At 48.7% G+C, this 25,127-nt stretch overlaps 1 protein-coding gene across 2 annotated transcripts in view; it reads left to right on the top strand.

The window, feature by feature from the left end:
• The first annotated feature begins 6,228 nt into the window (after positions 1–6,228).
• Positions 6,229–25,127, top strand: part of CCDC3 (coiled-coil domain containing 3) — a 46,595-nt gene continuing 27,696 nt past the window's right edge. The window contains exons 1-2 of one of the 2 annotated variants that reach the window (XM_063323610.1): positions 6,229–6,884; positions 7,939–8,113. In XM_063323610.1, the coding sequence (XP_063179680.1) occupies positions 6,472–6,884; positions 7,939–8,113 (588 nt within the window). In that variant the 5' untranslated portion in view covers positions 6,229–6,471. Of the gene's footprint in view, positions 6,885–7,584; positions 7,814–7,938; positions 8,114–25,127 lie in introns of those variants that run through there. The other variant, XM_063323611.1, reaches the window with a different exon arrangement.

The following is a 25,127-nucleotide window of genomic DNA, read 5'->3' on the forward strand; positions in this document are numbered from 1 at the left end:
TGAAGTGCAAATTGTACTTTGCCAGTACAATTTTTCTTCAGGAATGACCAATGGAAGTTGTTCCATACATGTGTAATGCTGGCTAGCAGAATAAATGTGGTTGATGGATCAAGGAGCAGAAAACCAAATAGGAATGGTGGTGCTACCCTCTTCCTGGCTCTTTGGAGACCAGTCTCTAGAATCCAGAGTTCGTCTCTGGTCTCTGTATGAGAAAAGGATGTTGGAAATCTGGGAAAATCAAGCTACAGCTGATAGTCTGGTCATCCTGCCACTGAGTAAAAGAAACTGTTTGTATTCAGTTTATTCAAGGGAATGCTTGATTAGTGGCTTATAAGTGCAAAAACTGGGTATTTCTAACAAGAGGTAGTTTTTTTTCAAGCAGGAGACAACAGCAAAACATGATCCCATGGATGGAAGCTGAAGCTGGGCAAATCTAGAATGGGAAAAAGCATAAGATTTTAGCATTGGAACAACTCACCAAGGGACGAGCTTGCTTTTCTGCCATCTGAGATCTTAAAGCGAGGATTGAATGCCTTTCTTCTGCTTTCTTCTTCTAAATTCAGTTATGAACTTGACACAGGAATCCCTGGGTGACATCTTCTAGCCAGTGTGGTCAGATTAGACTTTCCTAACGGTCCCTCTGCCTTTAAAACCTCTGATTTACAAGAAGTGCATTTACCTGGACCAGGGTTCACCCCAGGGACAGGGGAATTAGACATCTTTATTCATTCCTCCACAGCTGTGGGAATGATATGTTTAGATATTTTTCCCATCGCCAGTTGTGTCAGTGGTATGTGTTATGCAGATGTGCGTCTACTGGGAGCTACGCTCAGACAGCGCATTTCACATTGATTTATGAACAGACTTCTGAGCGCAGCAACTTCTGGCCTCCGCTGACTTGAGCTGGAATCAGCTTGCACATTGTTGTTATTCTTATTCTTGGACCTGCCATCATGGGTCACAAACCAGATGATGCAGAAGTGCGGAGCTGAGGAGGTCCTTGCCTCAGAGCTCTTCTGTAAGAGCCTGGCACGATGCAAGGGGTGGGTTCTGGTAGCCAGGGGAGCCCAGGGAAAAGGTGGGTGATGAATGTGCTCGGTAGTGATGAGCTAAAAAAACAGTGTGTGCAGCAACAAGTTGGGTGGACAGTGGTGGGCCAAGGCCGGGTCTGCCTGGGAAAAGATGCTATAAGACTCAAGACATGGAAAAAAACAGGAAAGAGCCTCGCATCTTGGTTGTGTAAATGGTAGGAAAGGCCATCTCTGGGAGAAGCTGTGGGCAAAGTGTCTACACAACCTTGACAACAGAGAGGAAAGTCTAAGGTGAGGATGACATCCAGGTTGTAAGACCAAGTGATGGATAAGAGGAGGTGATAGTACTAGTGACTGAGAAAGGGAAAAAGGGTCACTTGGAATGAGAGTAACTGTTCCCCTTCAGCCACAGTGTCTCTGAGACGAGGTCTAGATATGCCCAGATGTCAGGGAGCCAGGCTGAGATGGGAGCTTGGGTAGGAGGACACAGTTAACAGGACAGAGGGCCATTTCCAAAGGAAACTGCATTTAAATTGGTGAGATCTGTCAGAGATCACGGACAGAGGGAGAGGAGAGCAGGACTCTGTGGGCACAGTGAGGGCAGGATGGGGAAGATGGACAGTGGGGAAGGGTAAAGGCCAAAGGGGCCAAGAAAGGGCAGAAAGATAAAATGAAGGTGTAGGCAAAGGTCTCCATCCGTACCAACTCTTTGATCCTTCTACGCACTTTTCCATTCAAAGTCTAAATGGCATTGAAGTCTTTTTACTGCTGTGCATGAGTAAATTTTTGCAAACTCTTTGAGACAGCAGCATATTCCCAGCTGATCCCCAAAGACAGATCCTGTTTCTTCATGGTCCTGATTACTCTTCAAAAGAAAGAAAGAAACAAAAAGAACTACTGATGTTAAATAGGAATCACCCAGCTCATCCATTGGTACAAAAATAGTTAAATATGGCGGATGAAATGTCGAACTACGAGAAGAATTACTCAAATTAGAGAAGCAGATAACGAAAATACCTCTTCCTGTGGGGAGACTAACACAGCCAAATATTCATCTTTGTAGGTCACCCAGTTTAAAGAGGGGTGGGCAGGGGGGAAGAAGTCTGGGTTTGATATTTTGTACCCTGGACTACAAAGGAATCACTGCGGATATATAAATAAAAGACAGCTGGGCTGAGGTTTCAGATCACCTACACCCATCAGAAAGGCAGCCAGACCCCAAGCGCCATGCTCTCTTGTTTGATACCTGGACTAACACTCAACTCTGTCCATACTTTAAAGGCAAAGAGAGAGATGGAGCAGAGCTATGTTTTATTAAAAGGCTTAAATCACCCGCATCGCCACAGAAACGGCAATGAAAATGACACAGCCCGGAGGGAGAAAGCTTTGGTTTAAATATCTGTAAAGATGTGTGGAAGAAAAGGAAGAGCTCCTGCCTGGGAAAACCACAAGCCTGTCTCAAAGTCTACAAGACTATCTAAGCGGAGGAAGTGAATGAATAACTGTGGCACATGCATGAGTGGCTGAAAGCGCGGCCTGAGCGGTAATTGGCTCTATTGGTGCTCCTTTGATTAGCTGGTTTTGGCTACAGCACTCGTGAGACCCATGCTGAGTTCACAGCACAAAAGTATTCACGCTGCACTGAAGAACGTCTCAGATCAGCCGGTGGATCCCTGCAGAGAAACAGCAAACACAGATCTGAAGGATGCGGTCTCCAGGGAGGGTTTCTAAATCCTTACTTCGTGTCACTAATTCCTTGTTATCCAGAGCTGGAAGAGAATGGGCTCCTGGAATGGATTCAGGTGCTCCTGCTACTTTTTATTACCTTGGAAGTGAGCGAAGAGAGAAGAAAATTGACAGTGTTTCTGCGGAGAGAAATTTAAGAGCAAAATTGTGTTATTCACTGTGATCTGAATGTAGGTGGTTCTAATTCTTTACTAAAATACTGATGTGAAAGTTGCTAATGAACTCAAAGAACAAATAGCCCAAGGGACTAGCTTGTCAGGGTGGGACACTGATGAATCTCTGGAGAGGCTCCTGATAGGGAGAGGTCTCGGCTGGGGAGGGAGAGGGCACGGGAGAAGACGAGCCACCAACAATAGGTACAGAACCAGCAAACATAAATGGAGGAGAACAAGGAAACGGGGCACTTTCAAGTGAGAGGTATTTTTATGTGCAGGCTTGCTTACCTACTGTGTCTGCTCCAGAGTTACGGCCAAGACCTCCTTTCAGCTCATTCAGCTCTGAAGTCAGCTCCAGGGACTCCCACTGTACCCTCAAAACACCAGCATGACAACTCTGCAGGGCGATAGAAAAATTCCAAAGAACATTAATTACTCGCTTCCACACTCGGGTAATCACCACCAAAAAGAGTTGGAGAGCATCAGCCAGAGCCAGACTATGCCAGCAAATGCTGGGGCGTTTGCCGAGATGGCTCACTGATTCAAACGCTCTGGCCAAATATCAGCAGTTTAATTTAGACTATTAACAGTAACACGAAGGAAAGACACATGTATGTTTTGGGCCTGCGCTGCCCCTGTCCTCCTTCCCAGCTGCTACGTGGTGGCTAACTGAAATGCGAGGAATAGCAGAACAGATCACAGCTTAGATTAGGTATTTCCAAAATGGTTTGAGGACAGTTGACCGTGACTCACTTGCAACACACAGTGACAGAAATGAAGCTTAAATATGAGGCTTTTCTACCCAGAAGGTACTAATCTTGTATATGTGTTCTTTACAATGAGGGTGGTGAGACAGTGGAACAGGTTGCCCAGAGAGGTGGTGGAGGCCCCATCCCTGGAGACATTCAAGGCCAGGCTTGATGAGGCTCTGAGCAACCTGATCTAGTTAAAGATCTCCCTGCTCACTGCAGGGAGGTTGGACTAGATGACCTTTAAAGGTCCCTTCCAACCCAACACGTTCTATGATTCCATGATTCCATGATTCTATATAGGTAGAAGAAATAACATTTGTGTTTCACAAAAGCTAAGAATTTGGTTCCCAGGACAAACCCAACCAACCTGTGGCTACAAACACCTCATCAGCTTCTCGGAGCTCTACCTCCTCAGGAGTAATAACATACCTGTATGTTGCTCCCCACACCCTACACAAGATTCATGTTTCTGAAGCTGCCAAGCTCTGACACCACATAGAAAGGCCATGGAGGTACATGGAAAGACCACCTTGGATGGGCTGAACTTCTCTCCCATCACTTGTGGCACTTCTCTCTTTCTTCACATGACCCCCATATCTTTGCCAACGTCTTGAAGCACTGTTTCTCAACAGAAACCTGAGGTTCATACCAAGGCCTCCAAGTACACAAGATTGCACAAAATGCCTCCAGGACTGCCCCAGTTTTGTCTGAAGTCAACATCAGCCTCAGTTCTTTGTTTTTCTTCTTAGTTCTTATTTATGTACCTAAAAACTATTGAGTGGGGCTCTGAAGCCTTCTCTACCACAGTTTAGACCCTTCAGTTTACCAAAGCAAAAGCAGTTTTTCTTGATGGTTAACACTAAAAAAATATTGAGCTTGTTGGTCTATTGGGATTTCCTGAAGATGTTTTCTTCAAAAAATTCTTTTCAGGATGGTCTTTTAAGCTTTCCTGAAAGTTGTGAAGCAATTTGTTGATCTTCAAGAAACAGATTATAAAAAAAGTTGGAAAAACTCTAACAGTCATTCTGGACCTTTTGTTAGGGAAAAAAATAAAATCAAAATCTGTTTCTGTTTTAGCAAGAACCAACTTGTACAAAGCTGTGATGAAATACGTTGTAGGAACATGCCATCAGGAAATATGAATATTACCTTTGTTAAACTCTTCAGCGCACAACTGAGTCTGATGAAGCTACTCCAGAGGGAGACACTTGTCACAGAAGAAGTCTTGTCTCACTGTCATGAACTTGGCTCAGCATTATTTAACTGATGATTCATTATTTTGCACATTATTTTGAATGGCAGTCATGCATGAGGACCCCCTTAAACCGGGCACAGCACGAACGTGGAACAAAAAGGCCCCTTCCACTCCCAAGAGCTCCTAGTCCTTGTGGAGAGGCAGATGGAGACAGACAGACATACAGACAGACAGAGGATGACATTAAAGGAACCAGCTGGGACATGCCATCAAACTTTTAGTAACCATCACAGCTAGGGAGACATTTAAGTGGGACCGTGTCTCCATGATATTCATATTCTAACAAAAGATTTAAGCGTCCCATGCCCATTCCTGACTCTGTTATCGCCAGCAAGATCAGATGTGGGAAAAGGAGGATACTGAAATAGAAAAAGGCTATTTTTGGTTGCGAATGGTGCGGAGCCCCTGGGGACCCTCAGGAGAACTTTGTATGAGGAGACAGGGTCAGTGTCTGAGCCATCTGCCAAAAAGATGGAGAAGCCTAAAGCTGCCTCAGCCAGTTCAGTTTCTGGAAATGGTGGGAAGCAAAAATGTATTGAGAGATGGCTTTTTAATTTTACCTTGATCACCAGATGCATTTTGAAAAACGATTGCAGGCTGCTGGGAAGAGTTGCTCTACTCCACTTACAAGTTTTTTTTCCATCTTCATCTGAAATGGGAGAAGTGGGTGAGCGGGGCTAGAAGCTTTCCTGCCCCACACATCTTCAGTTTCCCAGACTCTTCTTTCCCAGCAGGAGCTGTGCACAGCCCCCTGCTCCACTGGGACCCTCGCATTCCCAGTGCCCTACGAGCCACCGCTTCACTTCCCAAAGCCCTGGGTGCCACCAGTGCCCACTCGGGACCCGGGGGTGCCTGGCAGCAGCTGCCCCCACCCCGGGGTGCGTTTGCCCTTCGCATCTCTGCTCTTCTACATCTTGCCTCTTTGCACTCTCCGTCCTGTCCACCTCTTTCCTTTGCATCCCTCCTCTTTGCAACTCTGCTTTTGCATCCCTCCCCTTTGTATCCCTCCCTTTTCACCTCCCCTTTTGCACCTCTCTCATTTACATCCCTCCCCTTTGCCTCTCTGCCCCCTTCGCATCTCTGCCTTTTCCCATCCCTCCCCTTTCCATCTCTGCTCCTCGCATCTCTGCCCCTGTGCACCCCCTGCCCCTCTGCCCCTCGACCCTTTGCATGTTTGCACCGCTGCCTGCTTGGATCTCAGCCCGTCGGGTATCTGCCTCCTGGCACCCTCCACTTTCTCCCCCTTCCCTGCCCCTTTGACCCCCCCCCCCGCTCCATTTCTCCTCCTTGCCCCTTCGCAGCCCCGCCTCGCTGCCTCCCTGCTTTTTCCACCCGGGCTCTTTTACACCTCTCCCACTGCCCCCCCGGCCCCCGCAGTCTCCGGAGCAGTCCGCAGCGGCTCCGAGCCGTCCTCCCCCCACCTCCTCATCTCCATCCCCATCTCCATCCGCAACCTCCTTCACCCCCCTCCCCTGCCCTCCCCTGCCCGCCCGCCCCGGCGCGCCCCCGGCCCGGCCGCGGAGCCGCCCGCGATGCCGCCTCCGCCGCGGCTGCTGCCGCTGCTGGTGCTGGGCTTGTGGCTGGGGCTGGGGGGGCGGGCGAGCGGCGGGGGGGGTTGCCAACTGCCAGCCGAGTGGCGACCGCTCAGCGAAGGCTGCCGAGCCGAGCTGGCGGCGATCATCGTCTACGCCCGGGTGCTGGCGCTTCACCCCGACCCCTACGGCGCCTACAACTACCTGCCCTGGCAGAGGGGCCCCGCCGCCGGCCCCCAGCAGGGAGCGGGGGGGCTCTTTTATTCGGCCGAGATCGAGCTGCTGTGCGACCAGGCGTGGGGCAGCATGCTGGAGGTGCCCGCCGGCTCCCGCCTCAACCTCACCGGCCTCGGCTACTTCTCCTGCCACTCGCACACCGTCATGCAGGGCTACGCTTATTTCTTCTTCCTCCGGTGAGTCCCGGCATGGGAGGTGTTTTTTTTTCGGGGGGGGGGGGGGGCCGGGGGGAAGGGAGTCCGGGAAGGGTGCGTGTGGGTCGGCATCCCGGCTCCGGGGCATCCCCGAGGGGATGCGCGGCTGCCCCGGCCCGGGAGGGTTGGCTCCGTCCCGCTGCCGCTCTCCCGGCAGCGCCTTCTCCTTTGCTCGTCCACCCACAGTTTCATCGAGCAGAAAAAAAAAAACACAAAACCCACAAAAAACAACTCCAAACCCATAATATTCCAGCCTTGCCGGGCAGCAGATGTACGGAGAGCTGCTGTTGAGTAGCTCCCGGGTGCTGCTGCTTTTGTTTTTACGGCGGGACGGTCACGGAACTGGAGAGAAGCCAGTGCCTGTTTGCTGAAGTTTGGCATGGGAGCTTAAAACCCATCCCCAAATGCTCACCCGATAGCTTTCTCTTGGCTCTCCCAAGTCCCAGGCAAATCCTGACTTGGGGCTCATCGAAAGAATAAGAAAATAAACCACAATGCGGGAACAGAGCCATCGCCGTGACCTTCAATCCAAGAGCATTGCGAAATACTACTCAGTGGCTTGTTTCGAAATACTTGGTGTATTCTTACACTGGGTGTGTAACGAAACACAGTCTGATGCTGTCTGGTGCTCAGTCCGTGGCAGTAGCTTTAAACATGTTTTACACAAGTTATTTATTGACTGCTTGAAGGACTACTTGAACTCCGGGATCAAGGGCAATACGATGCAAATTCAGTAGGGACCATGGGCCAAAATATAGATTTGCCTCATTTGTGGGGATTCATTGGTGTCTGCAGGGTGGCCCGAGCCTGTTAGGTCCTTATTGCTGCTGCCTGGTCCAGTCCTCCATGGTGGAAATTGCCACCATGGCAACTAAGTGCCAGGAGAACCGAGCGCCACGTGCCAGCTAAAGGTCGGTCTGTCTGTCTGACTTTGGTGGCACTTGTTGAGCCAGGCTGAAGTACAACGGGTGACTTCTGCGGGAGAGAAAGTGCTGTTCAGCCTCACAGTGGGCTGTCCATGCCGTTTGTGTTTCAGAATGGATGAGAACTACATCCTCCTGCCGCACGGAGTCAACTTCCAGGAGGCGATTTTCCCAGACACACAGGAGAACAGAAGGATGTTTGCCAGCCTTTTCCAGTTTTCTAACTGCTCTCAGGCGCAGCATGTGTTGAGCTTCTCCAGTGACTGGGAGATCCAAGAGGACAACCGGGTAAGGGGTTTATTTGCTCTCCAACGTTTGTTTTCTGAGTGGGCACAGGCAGTCCTATGTCATTTGCAAATGTATATATATGAATGCAGATCAGCGGGTCCCTGATTTTCCCTCGTTTTGCTGGATGCAGACCCCGTGCTTTAACTTCAGCTGAAATGTTTAGGAGCAGAGCTTTGCTTTTGTACCTCCATGTTGATCTCATGTAGCGAGAGCAGTGCCTGGGCCATGACAGACTGTAAGGGATTATTCTTGCCTAACTCCACACAACAGCATAAACATCTCCTTCTGAACTAATCACCCTAAGCTGTCTTTGTAGCAGCTGGGGAAAAATTGACTCTTGAGGGCACGGTTCGTCTGAGCGATGAGGGCATGGTTCATCTGAGCGACGCCGGCACCTACTTCTGAAGAAGCTGAATGAAATGCCTCTTTCTCCTCTCTGGGAGGCCACAGCGAGTAGTTCACCTTCTAGGCAATCCTCCCTTAAGAAAGTACGTAATTAGTATGGAAAGTCCAATGATGCCTGTTGTTAGTGGCTTCTGAGCCCTTTTATGGGGCTGTAGTGTGTGTAATAAATTCAGGATTTAAATTAATACTTCCTTGGCAGCAAGGAGTAACCTGCCGTTATGTGTGTGCATGTTCTGGATGTGCATACGCATTTGCAAAAGTGGAACTTGGAGAGCTGTTTTAACGCCAAACCTTGTTTTATGAGGCTAGTGGTTTCCACCGGTAGCCGAGAACCTTTTAAGCGTCTCTTTAGGTCAGGATGGACAGGACGTGTGCCATCGCTTGCGTCTTCTGTGGGCTCATCCAAGGCACGATGTTTGTGTAGGGCAGCAGATGCACTAGTGGCTTGTTTGGGAGCTGGAAGGAGGGAGCTCGGTAGCTGGCTGAGCCCTTTCCCTTCACCAGCTGGCCCACTGCCAGCGTCCGGAGCTTGAGCTGCTGCGTGGCCGTCTGGCTAGTGACACAACCCTGGCTCCTTGGGATGCCCCTTGGGCAAGTGTTTTCCCACTGCTGATATTTTGGGGAGGGAGTGGACAATGGTGATGTTCAAATATGTATTTGGGGAGAGCAGCAGGCGTTGATATTTAAGAGAAAATTAATCATCTTACAATTAGAATGCAGAGACGTAACTGTTGGCTGGGCAAGAAGGGGGGGAGGCATCGAGCCCCAGTCCCAGCCCTGCCTCCTCCCTGCCAGCCCGCAGGCTCCCCAGTGCCCCAAGCAACGTATTTGGCAAGTAAAAGCACTGCTGCTGCCAAATCCCCCGATTTTGCTCCGGGGGAGCCAAGTGGCATTAAGGGACCACCAGATCCAACTCTCTGTGTCTGCTTGTGATGCCTCTGCACTGGTCCTGTAGCCGTGCTAAGATAAACGTAGGGGATCTTGATGGGTTGGTGCTGGTTTATGCCAGCGGTGAATCTCGCAGATGTAGCTTCAATGGAAATCACAGGGCAGAAACCCCCAGGGTGAGCTGGGGCAACCGAAAGCGTACGTATCAAAAGTGCATTTCAGCTGTTGCGCTCTTTGACCCCCTGCAGCTGTGAGGAGATTAGGGGGGGGATTAGAGCTGCTGGTGGCACAGAGCGGGGCTGGGGGCTTTACATACTTCGACACCCACCCGTGGAGTGAATTAATTCAGCACAACTGATGGACACTTTGTCTCGCCTTCGTAATGAAAAGTAAAAGCTTCCTCTGCACCAGTTAAAAATAGTTCGGGCTGACTGTGCTCCCATTCAGCTCCTGCATCTGTGTTTGCCCAGCCCAGCGCCGGCTCCCGGCGCCTGTGTGCCCCAGCCCAGGGAGTGGACGGCGTTTCTGGCTGCCACGGTATTAGGAATTTGTTCCCCAGTTCTTCCCAATGCAGGTGCCCTTGTCCGGGGTGCAGCTCTTACTAGCATTTTGCTCCTCTCTTTGCCTTGTCGCATCCGATGGTGACTTTCCCAGTTGCCGCCGCCTCTGCTTGCATCCCGTCACAGTGAAAACAACTTCCATTTCCAAACACGCCCGGCTGAGCTGCCCCGTGCTGGCGCCTGAGCTGAAACCTGTGGCGTGTGCTGGCTTTGTGGCACAAAAAGTGGGCATCACGCGGAGGATTACTCTTGAAGCTTTTTGGAGAAGAGGCTCTTAGGGAGCCTGGGGACATTTGCAATGGTGTCGAGCTGTAAGAACATAGAAAAGGGTCTTCTGATGAGGCTCACACTGCAGTGAGGAGTCAGGGGTCTCACTAGCTGCTGCATCCTGACATAAATTCCTAGTTAAAATCTGTCGTGGATGTTTTGTGCAGTTGGAGGGAAGAGGTGAAGATGCTGAGATCCTCAGAGCAGAAGACAGCTGGGGCGAAGGTCTGGTGCCAGGAGTTAGTAGCTAACGTTCTGCCTGGGGGTCTTGGGACATCTGTGCGCAGGGACATCGCGAAAAGTGGCTCTGTCAAAAAGCAGCGTGCCTAGGTAGGTTTGGAATAAAGGAGTGATGCAGCCTCCTGTTTACAGCTGGATCCCGTATTCCAAAAGACTTTTTGAATCCCTGTATTTGCTCATGGCCCCGTGCCCTACTCTTGATCTATTTCTGGGGTGGACGGTTTGAGGAAGAATTCGGTGCTGGAAGCATGTGCAGTTGCAATGAATAATTTGTGTTTGTAGCTCTGGGGTGCTCAGCCAGAAGATGAGAGAGCCCCATGATGGATGAACTTCTTTTCCCTCGTGTAATGCTGCTCCCAGTGAGAGGTCCCTTCTGCGGGGTGTGTGTGATCCGGCCACGGAGCAGGGGACTCTGCAGTACTGTGTCCAGTTCTGGGCTCCCCAGATCAAGAAGGCCAGGGAACTGCTGGAGAGGGGACAGCAAAGGGCTACCAAGATGATGAGGAGACTGGAACACCTCTCTTATGAAGAAAGGCTGATGGACTTGGGTCTTTTCAGTCTGGAAAAAAGACGGCTGAGGGGGGATCTTATAAATGTTTATAAATACTTAAAGGGTGGGTGTCAGGAGGATGGGGTCAGGCACTTTTCAGTGGTGCCCAGGGACAGGACAAGAGGTGACGGGCACAAACTTGAACATAGGAAGGTCCACCTAAAAATGAGAAGGAACTTCTTTCCTTTGAGGGTGGCAGAGCACTGGCACAGGCTGCCCAGAGAGGTGGTGGCGTCTCTGTCTCTGGAGACATTCAAACCCCGCCTGGACGCGTTCCTGTGCAACCTGCTCTGGGTGACCCTGCTCTGGCAGGGGGTTGGGCTAGAGGATCTCCAGAGGTCCTTCCAACGCCTGTCATTCTGTGATTCTGTGACCCAAAGGTGACTACTGACATGCTATCCTCCTGCTCACCCTCTTCTCTCTGCCATGCTCATTCCATGCAGGCAGCCTTGTCAGTGCTGTCCCAATGGGTGAAATGAGGAAAATCCTGACAGCTCCTTCTCCTCCTCCCAGCAAATGCGTCTGATGATGCAAAAGAGAGCAAAGGGATGTGCACTGGGATGCACAACCTGCCTTTTCCATCACGGGAAAACCCTTTTAGTCTTCAGAAAACCCCATGGTGCATGGTGAAAGGAGGCCAGACGCAAGGCACATCTTGTTGGGGATAACACATTTGTCATCCTGGGCTTGCTGCTGTCGCTGGAAGCTAATTCCAGCTGCATTTTTAGGCCCCTTGCAGCCTGGGCTGAGAGCCAGGCGTTGCTTTCCATAGTTTTCCAATAACCCCACGGTCTCATAAATTCATTCAGGTGCTCGTTCTGGCCACTCTGGAGAGCAACGGTAGCTCTGGCTGTCGTTGCATTGCATTTTGGCTTACAAAATGGCTTTGGAACATGCATTTTGGCTTCCACTTTTGCAGAGGCAGTAATTAATTGGGCTCCATGCTGACTTTTCTTACAGCCCCTTAGTGATGTTTGCAGACCTCCTGCTTTACTGCGGTTCGCTGTCGCAGCGGTTTCCACAAGGTTCTCAGTGAAGCCCCGAGTTCCCACCAGGCTTGGGGCTGGAGCTGGGTTTGTGAGAGGCTGCAACTTCTTGCAGAGCAAGGGGCCCCTTCTTGCGGCACGTTGCAGGTACCTGGGTCCCAGGCTTGGCCCAGTGCCAGAGCTGATGTTGGTGGAGATAATAGCACAGGAACGCTCTCTTTCCCCTTTGGAGTCACAGTTTCAGTTGATTCTTCCCACCCTCTGCCCCTGGGAGAAGAGCCGTATTTGCCTATCCAAGGAATCTTGAAGTCGCAGCAATTTCTTTTAATAAGGTGCTTTTATTAAATAAAGGAACAATTAGGAAGTAATAAAAACCTAATTAAAATTCTTAAAAGCTCCGTGTTTTTACCCACGTTTCGTGTCGACCCCTGAGGGAAGACCTGCAGACGTATCAAAGAGTTTGTGAAGTCTGACAGCCTCCTGCACGGACAAGACGGGCTGTCCTGTGCCGACTGGCGTGCAGCCTCCGGCTCACCCCTGCCTCGGGAAACCCACCCCAGACGCCTCCTCTCCTTTACCCTCTGCTTCTCCCAATCCCCCTGAAATTGCTCACAAACCACTGTGCGCCGTCCAGTTCTTCTCCGGTGCAGCCGGCGGTGCTGGTGTTTCACTGCTGGTGCTTTTAGGGAGCAGCCTTCCAACTTTTCTTGCTTAAAAAGAGACCGAGGGGGTCAGACTTTTCTGGGGGGAGATGGGGATGAGCATTGGGCAGTGCAGCCAGCATCCTCCTCCGGGGATGGAGAGGGGGAACGGGAAAATCCTGAAGGCCCAGAGCGCATCCGTATGTGCCAACGCCTCTTTCCCATGACAAATTTTTCTTACGGCTAAGTGCTAAATGACACTTTCCGACACTCAGGGGGTTGCTTTCTGCTTGCTCAAGCTGGGGGGTGGGAATCATGGCTGTGGTTTCCCCCCGCCTCGCAGCGCCTGCTGCTAAGCCTGGGGGCGACGCAGTGGATTGGGATTGAAATCCTGCCCCCCTGCAGAGTTTTAACATTTTAGTGCAAGTCTAGAGGCTCTAATTTCTCCCCGTGACTTGGCCTTCTGCAGGGTTCTGCGATCTCTGAAATAAGAGCTCGTTGCCTTGTCTGCGCACGAGGGACTCGAGGTCTGGTGGGAACAAGGCCTATAGAAGTGTCAAACAGCGCTTGTCCTTATTTATTATTCTGAGGGGTTTTAACTCCTGGTTTTGTCAACAGGTTGACAGGGAAACGTGGTGTTTTGGCCTCCGTCCCAGCTCGCTGTGAGCGGCGGAGGTGCTCACGACCTGGAGCCGCGCGGTGCTTCTCTTACAGGGCGCCTTCCTCCCCTTTCTTTTCACACGGGAGAGTTGCAAAATGATCCCCGTGTGCATCATAACGAGGGACTTAACAGCAGCGTGTCGAACCGATTGTGAGCAACTGTGAGAGCACTAGCACCCTGATAAAGCCCATGGAAATTAAGGAGTCCATTAACTTCAATTAGGTCTGGCGAGATTGAAGGGGGAGATCATATCTTTTATTAAGCCTCCGTCCCTGCATTGCCTCTCCTCCTCTCAAGCATCGGAGCCATGACCACGGTGTTACTTCAATTGATTTAGATGAACGGACTTCCCTTCTGAGAGACCTCCAGAGATTTATCTGGGTAATAATAAAGCTTTTATGAGAGTAGTCAGTGTCCTAAATAAAAAGGAAGGTAATTAGTGGGTTAGCGGGGCAGTCTACAAATATCTGCTTAGCATCTTTGTACCTGGATCCTCTTCTCCGGTGGCACTTTGGCTGCTGTAACAACCTGATGACCTGAATACGACACCTGCAAGGCTTTGGAGCAGCTGAAAAGGGAACCGGATAAGAAAAGCAACGTAATTGCATAAACGGCCTTGCCATTATTATGCAAAGCAAAAATTAAATGAAACGGCATTCTTTGTCTGCGGAAGTGGAGGAAATAGTTTCAGAGCTATTTGTATTTTAGCAACGGCCGTGTGCATGAACTGGGAGCCACTGGGTCGGATCATTCCCTGAACCCATCTGTGGGCAGCAGCACATTTGCTTAGCAAAGGTCCCAGCTTGGCCCTTCCCTGGTGCCCACGGCTGGGCAGATGGTAGCAGGTCTCATTCAGTGACACTTCACAGGACCATGAGGGCTTAAATCACAGAGAAATAGGAGCTTACACAACAGCCCTTTGGGCTACCAGAGAAGGGCTTACTCAGGTGATGCTTGCCGTGGGGACCTGTTTTGATCCATCTCCCCGGGCAACGTGCCCCTGGAGAGGGGACAAGAAGAAGGCAAGTTGGCATAGTCCCCATGATTTTTCTGACCTCCCTGAATTTGAGTCTGAGCAGTGATTAAATAGTATCGTGGATGGGTACCTGCTGCAGAGATGCACGTGGCATCTCTGGAGATAGCCCGAGCTACCTTGGATGCAGGGACCTGAGCTCTTCCTGCTGGGGCTGACATGGACATCAGTGATGCTGAAGGTGACTCCACTACATGAGTCATACGAAGCCTGGCCACTAGAAAAAAAACAAACCTAATAACTGTAATGGATTTTGTCTGAAATTTCATCCACAGTATCCACGGATACAAAATGAAAAAGCAGTTTGTTTTTTCTCCTTTAAATTTAAGCACTTCTGCTCAGGAGGAATTCCCTCTCTGCTCTGAGTATTGGGAAAGGAATTGCAGGACTGGAAAACGCTGGTCGTGGAGTCCAGAACCAGCGGTTTGATGGGAAGGACTGGTCTGGAAAAGAGCAGGGAGCAGCCTGGCTTGGTTAAGACAGTCGTCTTTAATAGACATGTACTGGCCTTTTGTGTTTGTTTGTGGCATGAGCTGCACAGAGGATCCTCCCTTCTCTGGCCCTAAGTCACTGGGGAGACAGAAAATATTCTCAGTTCACAACACTGCTGTGTGGCAAGGGCAGGGCAAAAAGACCTCGAAGCAGATGAAAGTAAGGTCCAATACCTACAGATTTTAAAATCTTGGTTTAGATTGAGTGTCTTGCCCTGCCATTTGTTAGAAAAGTTGTTGTTCCATTAGCATGATAGAAAGCGTACATCGCTTCTGGGTTGTTTTAATTGTGATTTACAGTGCTTTTGTTTCCCTCCCAGAAACCCACCCGGAGTGTGCCCCCTCCCTACAATCTGTGTTTAATTTGTATACATGTAAGCAGTATTAAATGAAATGGAGAACTGCTGACAAGCGTCTGGGATGAGGGGAGACCATGCGACAGTTGGTATGTTTCGGTAACATCCCCGAGAGTCATTTGGCATAGAAATGGCATTGACTTATTTCCAAATTTTCCCACCCAGGCTGCGGTAGGGGACTCTTAGAGGTCTGATTGGCATCTCCCTATCAGTTTTCTGTTTTCCTGCGTGTACACAGGCTGCTGAAATACAGAATAAAAGATCATGGAGGAGTTCAAAATAGTCTTATCCATGGGATGTTTCCCTTGCATATGGTCTTTCTTATATTTATAGCACCCAGAAGGTGTTCTGAGTGTTTCCTGGGAGAAAAATGGGGAAATTTCTCTCGTTTTAGGGTGTCTCTCAGAGGCACCTTATTTCTGTATCAGAAGGCGGGTTGGCTGACTGCTATATACAATGCAAGAGGGTTGACCTGAGGTAGTGTGGGAGCCTGAAGTTTGATGTCAATTGTGAACAGTCTGAATTTGTGGTTGAATAAGGAGCTTTTTCCACCCATCTGAACTGGGTTCAGGTGACATCCGTGACCGGTGGGGAGCTGCTGAGGTAAGGCCACCACTTAGCACCCTCCTGGTACCAACACAGGTGCAGGACAAGGTGAGGGGAGTCCCAGATCAGTGTCCCAGCTTCTGGTGGATGAGTCTGGACCAACTTGCTCCCTATCAAACAATACAAATTATTCCAGAGCATAGCTCTCTTTGATTGTGTCTCAGGCACATCCAAGTACATGATATCCTTAAAAATACCCATTTTCTATCCCGCTGAGCACAGAAATGCCTAGACAGCCATGGGTACGTGTGTGTATGTACATGGCTGCCTCCTCCGAAGGGCGAAACGGCATTCCTTCCAGGAATTGGCAATGAATGAAGACCCACATGGCTCCAGGCTGCATTTAATTATCCAGAGCCACACCTTAAAGAAGTTCTGCCAAATACACTAAATCATTCTGGATTTCATGGCATGAGGCTATCTGCTGCTATACATGAACTTGGTGGCGAGCAGGCATTTGACCCCAGTCCCTGGACACCTTTTTGGCTCTCAATCTGGCTTCTTCCACCGCCACAGGGGTGGGAAAATGCTGGTGGCCACAGAGGCAGCTGGCGGTTGTGGGCGGAGCTCTGCATATTGAGAGGCAAAAAGATGGGGTTGAAGGGACCCCGCTGTCCCTCCTGTGTTTGAGATCCAAGGCTGCCTGGAAGGGTGCTGTACCCTTGGGGTTTCCATCCCAGAGGTGGTTGAAAGACCTACAGTGATGCTGCTGAGAACGAATCCTGCCGCAGGGCTTGCTTAGCTGGACAAAGATATTTTTTGCAAGCCCCCAACTGTTGACTCTTGGCCAAGGGCTGAAGCAATGTGTTTCTTGGTCATGTTAGAAAGATGTAGCTACCTGGCCAGGGTTAACTCCATAGTGTGCAGCACAGGTAGGATGTTGCTGCTGTTGTCTCAGGGAAGGTAAGGGAGATGGGAATTTCACTGAGCTGGTCACATTTCCTCTGTGTTGGCACAGAGGTGGATGAGGTGGGAGATATCTCCCTTTGGGAGTCCAATGGAAAGTTTGAAGCTACTTCCATGAGCATCCACATGTGAAGGTGGGCTAGGAATATCTCTCATCTATACCCTCTAGATATGACACTGTTGTGGGAAAAGCAGCAGTCAGAAGACATGAGGAGGCCAAGGCTGACTTTTGTCCCTTGTCTCCTTCCCTGTGTGTGAGTGTTTCAGTGACTCCTCTGCTTTTCTGCCCTGCTGTCCCATTCGTGGCCTCCCAGCGTGGGAAAGTGTGGGTGGACATCCCACTGCACATAGACTGGGAAGGGTGAAAGCACTGGTCAGCAAGGGAGGCAGCTGGTGGGAACCTGAGTGGTTACTGGAGCTGGGAAATGAAGAGGTGCAGGGCAACACATGCTTGAAAGTGCTTGTGTCCACAGGCAGATCAGTTTCCTTGACACAGATTCCAGTACTGATGGTGCTCCCCCGGATATCTGGGACCTGGCATCCAAGGAGAAAGGTTGAGGCTGGTGTTCCTGTAAGGCGGACATACTATCTTACTAACCCAAGGCAAAACAAAATATGCAGTCCAAAGAAGCAGATCACAGGTGGGTTTTTGACGCAGTCGTGCCTATTATTCATACTTGTCACATGATTTTTCAAACTTAGAAAGTGGAGGTACTGACTGAGAGCTACTGGAAGATGCTCAGATATGTCTCCTGGCACTGCACTTACAGTAATCCACTGGTTATTTTGACTATTTCAGTGCTTTTGGTTGTATTGGGAACATGAGGGAGAAGCAAACACCTGAGTTAGATGCATCCGATTGTTCACCTGCTTAGATTGTCCTAGACCTTGGTTTGGGCTGGCCATTTTGGGGAATACATTCAGAGTGAATGTCAGGAAAGTTTGCTGGGCAGCCAAAATGAATGAGGGAGGTCCCTAAATTCTGTGTTGTTCGGACCAATTGTGGGAGCCAACAACCCACTCTTAAATCTGCGAGTCTGTAGATGTGTTAGATGTTTTTGTGTGTGCAAATCCGTGCTTCGTGATGGCCAGCAGTTGGGAAGGATGATTCATGTGGACCAAGAGTCCCGGGACATGGTGGTGTCCTTGATGCACACGCTGTTCCTACAGGTACTGTGGGCAGAGCCGGACTTCGGTTCAGTTGCTGGCCTCAGTCAACCTTGAATCCAGGGAAAAGCCTTTTCTTTCCACTTCTCTCTCTCTCCTGACCCACCTGTGAAATAGATACAGAAAAAGATGGAGCAGAATGTTTATTAAAATCAACAGAGACCAAAATCCAGCTGGCAGCTGGCAGACGGGACACCTGTAATGCTGCCTGTAACCGGATCAGCCATTGTGGCTTGAAGGGAGATGAGACCTTTTAATTTGGGACATATTTTCTCCCAGCCCATGCATTTTGATGTTTATTTTCGCAAATGGCCAGCCAAGTTGGCTCTGAGGCAGCGGTAGTTCGAATCCCTAATGGAAGCTGCAGACGGAGCCTTTTAAAGCCCATCCTGCCTCCGCCAGCCAAACATCTTTCCAAATTCCCCGGAGAAGTGTCCTTGTGCTGTTGCGCTCGTCCAGGAGCAGCCGCGCGGTGCCGGGCTTGGCTTCGCCGCCGGCCCTGGAAACACGCAGCCCCTTGCAGCAGCTAATGTGAAGTGACAAAGCAGAGCGGCCGGTTTGGGGGGGACTGGGAGTATGAGGTTTCAGTGTGACCAATTGCAGCTGGTTGCTGCTCAAATCATTGCAGGTGCCTCTGGCAGCTGAGGCAGTGACTACCTCCTTTTGCTGCTCCAATTTGTGGGCTTTTTTTTGGAAGAACGCTACTGCAACTGTTAGTCCAGTTACCCGTAAAATGCATGACGGTAGGGAAAAATATACCGAGGGAGGAGCAAATTTCCATGACGCTGTATAATGCGAAGGGGAAATAATACGGTTAGCAAGCTAGGTATGAATTTCTGCCCAAAAAACTTAAGAGCAAGGAAGCAAAAAATATTTCCTGAGACCTGAAAGCGCTTAATGGACTTGTCCTGCAGGATTTTTACATTTCCTAGATCAGTGGGGAACAAGCAGAAGTACTAGCTACTGCAAGGGGGAATGTCAGTGCAGTGTTTTGTATTGAGACAAGATGTGGGACTGAAATGCAAGCTCATACTTACATACTGTCGTCCTCAAACTGACTCATCTTCATCACCGTGCAGGGGTAGAAGGAGGACTGCTCCCATTCTGCAGATGGTAAAAGGGAGGAGGTGTGTTAGGCTCTGTATCCCAGTCCAGTGGAGACAATTCTCTTTGACCTAGAATTTATCCCCACTGGAATTAGAAACAACTGTCTGAACACTTTTTCTGTCTGTAAACTTATTTGTCTAAATCCTGTGCCCTTCCCCTTCCTTCTCCACGTCTTCCAGCCTTGTTGCGCAGGCAGTGCTGTACTTTGAGTGAGGAGATGTGTTCAGATGGGGGACAAATGAGCAGCTGGGGTTTGGTTGTTTGTTCAAACCAAAGCACATCGGTGGCATGAAGCCTGGCTTCCTTCTTCAGGTTTATGGTGACACGTGTCCTCTTTTTTAGCTCAAAACACAATGAGTTTATCAATCACCTCCATTTGTCTTCAGTGTAAACCCATTTCAGAGCAAGTTCATTTGTTTGGCTTGCTTTTTGTCTTTCCAGAGCTTCTAGACAGGGTCTGAACAGAGTTTTGTTCTTCTGGGTGTTTTTGATTATATTTTTTATTGCGGAAAAAATTCAGTTAGTTGCATAACTGGATGGTAGCCGGGGAGAGAAAGGAAGGAAAGTCAAAACGGAGGGACAAGTTGTGCTGACGTTGACTGAGGATGGGAATAGAAATTCAGATGCTGTGAGTCCCCATTTCCATTACATGGGTAAAGAAGTCCCATTTCAGAGCCTTTGAAGCATGAACATAGCAGCTACCTCCACTCAAAATCCTCCGTTTTGTTGCAGAGCAAGAAAGCTCTTTTCCACCTTAAAAGCGTCGTCTTGGGGTGCAGAAGAGGAGGGTTGATGAGGATGGGACTTAGCCACAGCAACCATGGGGGAGCTCTGCCAGATGCCAGCCTGCGCTTTAAAAGAGCTCTGAGGTCTCAGATGGGTGGGAGAGAGTTTATTCATTGTCTATAAAAGATGCCATAAAGTGAGAATTTGTGTATGTGGCTCATCTGTGGGAAGGAAACAGGCAGCTTATTCTTGGTCTGGAAGTACCTCTGTTGGGGAGGTATCTGCAAGTAGAGACAAAAAAGAAGTAAATGAGGGAAAATTTAAAAAAAACTAACTTGGAAATAAGAAATGAGGAAATAATCCACTGAAATGTGTAGCCAACAGATGTGGTGAAATCTCCAAGGCTTGGGTCAGGCTGGGAGATTGCAGTGGGTCTCAGTCAGAAGAAGACATTCTCCCCTTGCTGCCTGCCTCTGGAGGAAGATCCATTGCACAGGTCATGACATGTCTCTGGGAGGGACTATATAGAGTTTCAGAATGCTCTGTCCATGTCCACTTCTTATTCCTCAAACTGGATGGCTGTGGTGAGAGTAGTGACTTGCTGCCTCTGGAGAGGGTTTGGATCCCTCACGCTGTGGCTGAGCAGCTCCAGGAGGTAGCAGATAGCATCCACAGCCCACCTCCATCAGCTGGATTTGAAAAGACAACCCGGAGGTGAATTCTTCTAAAAATCACTTGCAAGTTCCCTGGGTGCTTCAGACAGCCACAGCCACAGTGGACGTGAATGCTGATGTTGGGGAAAGCCCGCGGATCGGAAATGAACAGTCTTAAGGAGACCCCAGGGAAGAGGTGTTGCTACCGCCAGGGATTGGGTTTCTGCCCTTTTACATGTTTTAGGCTCGGGCACGTTTTGTCTGAGTTCAGAGAACACTTCATGACCTGTCCCTTGAAATCCTAATTGAGCCTGTGTTTTCTTAAGTCTCGATTTCAAAGGGCAGGGGAACAAATGTGATTCTTGGTTCTTTTCCCAAAGGTGCGAAACTGTAGATTAAATGTATCCTGGAAATCACATTTTATGCTCAAATCTTTCCCGCTGCAATAAAAATGGCTCAAAACCACATCCAGTGACAAAACCCTCCTATATTTAACCCATGTCTAGAAGCAGCGAAAATACTGACGGGAAATGTCCTGGTGCCTCCAAGTCAGTGGCACTCTGGAGCTGCTGGAACACATCCTGCTCCTTACGGACAGTCATCGCTTCAGAAACACATTACAGATGTTGAGGATGTGAAGGAGCTGGCTCCTTCCATCCCAGCGTTAGGACGGAGAAGGGCTAAAACTAAAATCCCCGACTGGAGGTGTCCCTGAGGCATTTGCCTGCCTGTTCTGTGTCTGGATTTCAGGATCGACCCCTGGTTCCTGCTCATTCTCAGAAATGTCTGAAACGGGAGAAGCCTCCCGTGGTCGCTGCTAACGAAGTGGTGTTTATCACGCTCTGGTAATTGCATCCGCTATGGTATTTACAGCATTTCCTATGTTTTGAAACGGAGAGATCCCAGGCTTGCCCAGGGCTAATTGTGTACTCTAACCTGCTCCTAAGCCCACACGTAGCTTTAAACATTAACATATGCATTGGCAGTGCCCAGGGTGGACCCCAACCCCACCACTACCGAGCTGGGAATGTGACTATTGCTGTCTTAATGTTTGCTTTCGGCATTTATCAGGGGCGGTAGCTTGTCCCTTCCTCTACAGATCCTTTTTAGATCTTTGCAGGTCTTTTTCTATCTTGGAAAGATGCAGGCAGTCCTTGCGGGCAGTGGTACAGGCAAACAATGGGTCGAGGGAGGGGAGGCAGGTTCTCAGTCTAGCTAAATGAGGATTCAGAGCAATTCCGGAGTCCAAGAGCAGAATGGAGGTTGTTGCAGATTTGTCCTGTGCTTTCAGCGAGAAGTTCATCTCTGTCTGCCCTAGGAGGTCACCAAGCAGATGTTCAAGTGTGGTATTCTCCTATTCAACATCTTGGAAATGTGCTTTCAGTTAGTGTAACATACCACTAAAAGAAAAAAAAAAAAAAGTTTTTTCTTTTTTCCACCCTCAAGCCCAAAAAGTTAGGAGATGAAGCTGGCTGGGTGTCACTGGTAGTTCAACCCCTGGGCGGGAATCAGCGGTCAGACAGGGGTACCTACCTTATGGGAGTAACTCAACTGCCTGAATGGCAACTGCCTGTTACCATTTGAGATGCCCAAAGGGATCCGAGAGACCAGGAACAGCAGAAAACCTGCTGCTCATCACTGAAACATCACCTTCTCCAAGGGGCAGCTGGAAACCACATAGGCATTTCGGGTGGCAGGAGGTGTCACAGGGTGGGCAGCTGGATCACACTTCTAGGCAGGGCAAACAAAAGAAGATAGAGACCAGTTCAGTGGACCAGAGAAAGATGTTTGCTTTAGGACAAGCTGAGCAGTCATCTGTGTTCCTCTGCAGATGTCTTAAGCACACTAAGTTGTCCAAGAAGCAGCTAGACACCTTGTTTGGGCTCTAGATCTCCACTGGCTTATGAAAACTCAAGACACTGATCTTTATAGACAACTACTTGTTGACTACTTAGTCTGTGAGCTGAAATCTATCCCATGTTTTGCTCACATTTTTACTTGTGAGAATTGCCAACAGAAATACTACCTACAGAAATGCTGGAGAAAACAGAGCTATGTGATACCAGCGTTGTGTCCTCTGCTTTGCAGCACTAATGCTTCCTCTGTGCATACGTTGATATTGAAGCGACAGGTTAAAGGAATGTGCGTCTTGTGGCACATAAAACATGGTATGGCCTCGTGTGAGTCCTAAGTGAAAAGGCTCCACTGAAAACCCAATATGAAGCAATTGGTGGCTTTCTCCTAGAGGTAAAGGCTATTTCTGGTATGGAGCTCCAGATCTTCAATGCTATGGCTGCAAGACCTTCCTGTGTAGTTAGGGGAGTATCTCTGTCACATCAGGGTATGGTGAGAAGGCAGATGTTTGACTGCTAAAGTCTTTAGCTCTTTTGAGCTTATATTGTGGTCTGGCCTTGGCCCCGTATGGACTTATTAGGGACTAAAAGGCACTGACGTGGTCCTGGAGTGTTTACGCTACAACACCCTGACCATAACTACGGCTCTGTCCCACTGCCTGCTTTTCCTGGATATAGCAGTTCTGGGCTTAGATTCAGTGGATTCTGGAAAAGTGAAGAGTTCGAAACAAGCGCTGCAGCCTGCCTGGGGTCCTCCTTCCATATCTGTTGCTGTGTGGAGCAGGTGGCTTGAATTTGGCTGGAGCTTATGGTACATTTTGGAGCCTTTATCTTCTAGTTTATAAAGCCTTTTGGATATGATTTGCTGAATGCATGTAAGATGTTGAGTTTTATTTTGTGGATTTAAATCCAATCTTCTAAATTGCTTTAAAGTAATTCCTTTTGTTTTGAAATTCCAAAGCCCCTACCTCCCCCTTTTTTAAATGCTTGTGGTCAATTACAGACTGATTTAGGAAATGGTGCAAAACATATAAATATATCGAAAAGCATTTTTCAAAATGGTGTTAGGAAAAGAAAAAAAAAAAGAGGACACATATGTTATCAATACTTTATCAAAAGGTAACGATGTCTCTGACCATAGAAAACCTTAGACTCCAAAGCTTGCAGTAACAATTGGAATAAGCTTTATAATCCAGGCAACATTGTTGAAACCATCATGTAAGACGACCTTTTTACATAGGGCGCTCTGAATTACTTCAGCATTTATTTTAGGGCTTTTTCTGTTTGGTCTCCAAATACATACTCTAGATGGGACTCTGAACTTGTTTTTTCCATGCATTTTAGGTATAAATATTCTGGTTTGGGCTTGGCTTCTTGTTTGGATTTTTTTTGAGTAATTGAAAGGAGTTAGAGAGCTTGTCTTCTTCAGTATTGCTCACAAAATGTGAGTAAGGACTGAATTTCATTGCATGTAGGGCTCTAAAGCGCTGCAGCCAACAGCGGAGTGGAGTATAGGAGCCTTTTGACAGGTGCTTCAGTATTGGAAGCCCTGCATTGAAGCAAAATAGTGTCTTCTGAGGAAAAAGTGGAGAATACAAGTTGGGGCTACAAAAGAAGTGTAGGATATCTGCTGGTTTGACTTTAAAAGTTTGAAATAGAAATCAAATTATATTCAAGAAAAGCAAGCTATTGAGTAGCCAAATCTACTGTGCTTTGTACCATCTACTTGGTGGAAACAGTTTGGGACCTTGTCTCACGTCCACTGAAACTCATGTTGACTTTAAAGGAAGAGGAAGCATATCTTAAGGAATATAGTCCACTTTCTCCTCCTCCTGAGCTTGCACCTGTAATTTGAGAAGTGTGTAATCCGTGGTTGCGATTGCAGAAGTTGGTAAGAGGCACTTTGGGCACTTGGGCTGGAGAAAACTAAAGATGCTGTGCAGAAGGACCAGCCAAGCCAACCACAATGTTGCTTCTCTTTGTGGGGTTTGAATAGAGGATTGCTCCATGCCAGACAAAGGAGACATGATTTTCTGGAAAACTCTCCATTTCTGGAAAAGGAAAAGGGCAGGAGACAGGGTTGTCTCTTGCCACGATGAAGCAAGCAGTAGCATGGTGCCTGAAAGATATCAATGATTCTGTGAAGATTTGCTCTTGTCAGGAGCTGAAACACTGTATCGGTTTATATTGCCTCAAACCATTATTTAGAATTTGTCATTCCTTACGTGACCCCATTTCTGGTGAGAGTTGAACTGGAAGCAGAAGATCTAACCAGATCTAAGAAGCTTGAGCATCATCTTTCTAAATTAAAAGATCAATGAACCTAGTAGTTGTGGTAGTCTAAAAGCCTGGTCGACCCCTTGAAGGGAACAGTGAGTCATGCCGTAGTTAGTACGAAGGCCTAGGAAACGTAAACTTTCCAAGGACGAGCAGTTAAGAAAAATTGATGTGATTTGTTCTAGGGACGGGTTTGCTTAGCTGGGCTGATCCTCAAGCTTTCAGCTGCAGGCTCCTCAGGTGTTGAGTTGCTGGCATGGTGGATGCTGCAGGGGTCAGGGCTTGTTGGATAAAGGATTTCTTAGACAACTTCACTCATATGTTAATACCTATTATGTAGACACCTAGAGCAGGATTTGGTTACCTAACCATAGGATCCTTAGGCCATTTGAAATGCCCTAGGCTGGCCAAGACCTTTGCAAGGCTGGCAGATATGTCACAGGAGTTGTGTAAAGCTCTAAACCATCTGCAGTGGCAGATGGGTAGAAACCCACCTGCAAATGCATATCACATGAAATACGCACCCCCTGAAATGAAGGTAGACACCTCCATTTGGGCAACTGGATTGTCTCCTTAGAGTAAGGTGTCTAGCCTGGAGCTGAATCCAGACCTGGAGGACATGAAATTGAACAAAGGACCAT

This window comes from Chroicocephalus ridibundus, chromosome 1, assembly GCF_963924245.1.
Source record: "Chroicocephalus ridibundus chromosome 1, bChrRid1.1, whole genome shotgun sequence".
Lineage (NCBI taxonomy): Eukaryota > Metazoa > Chordata > Aves > Charadriiformes > Laridae > Chroicocephalus > Chroicocephalus ridibundus.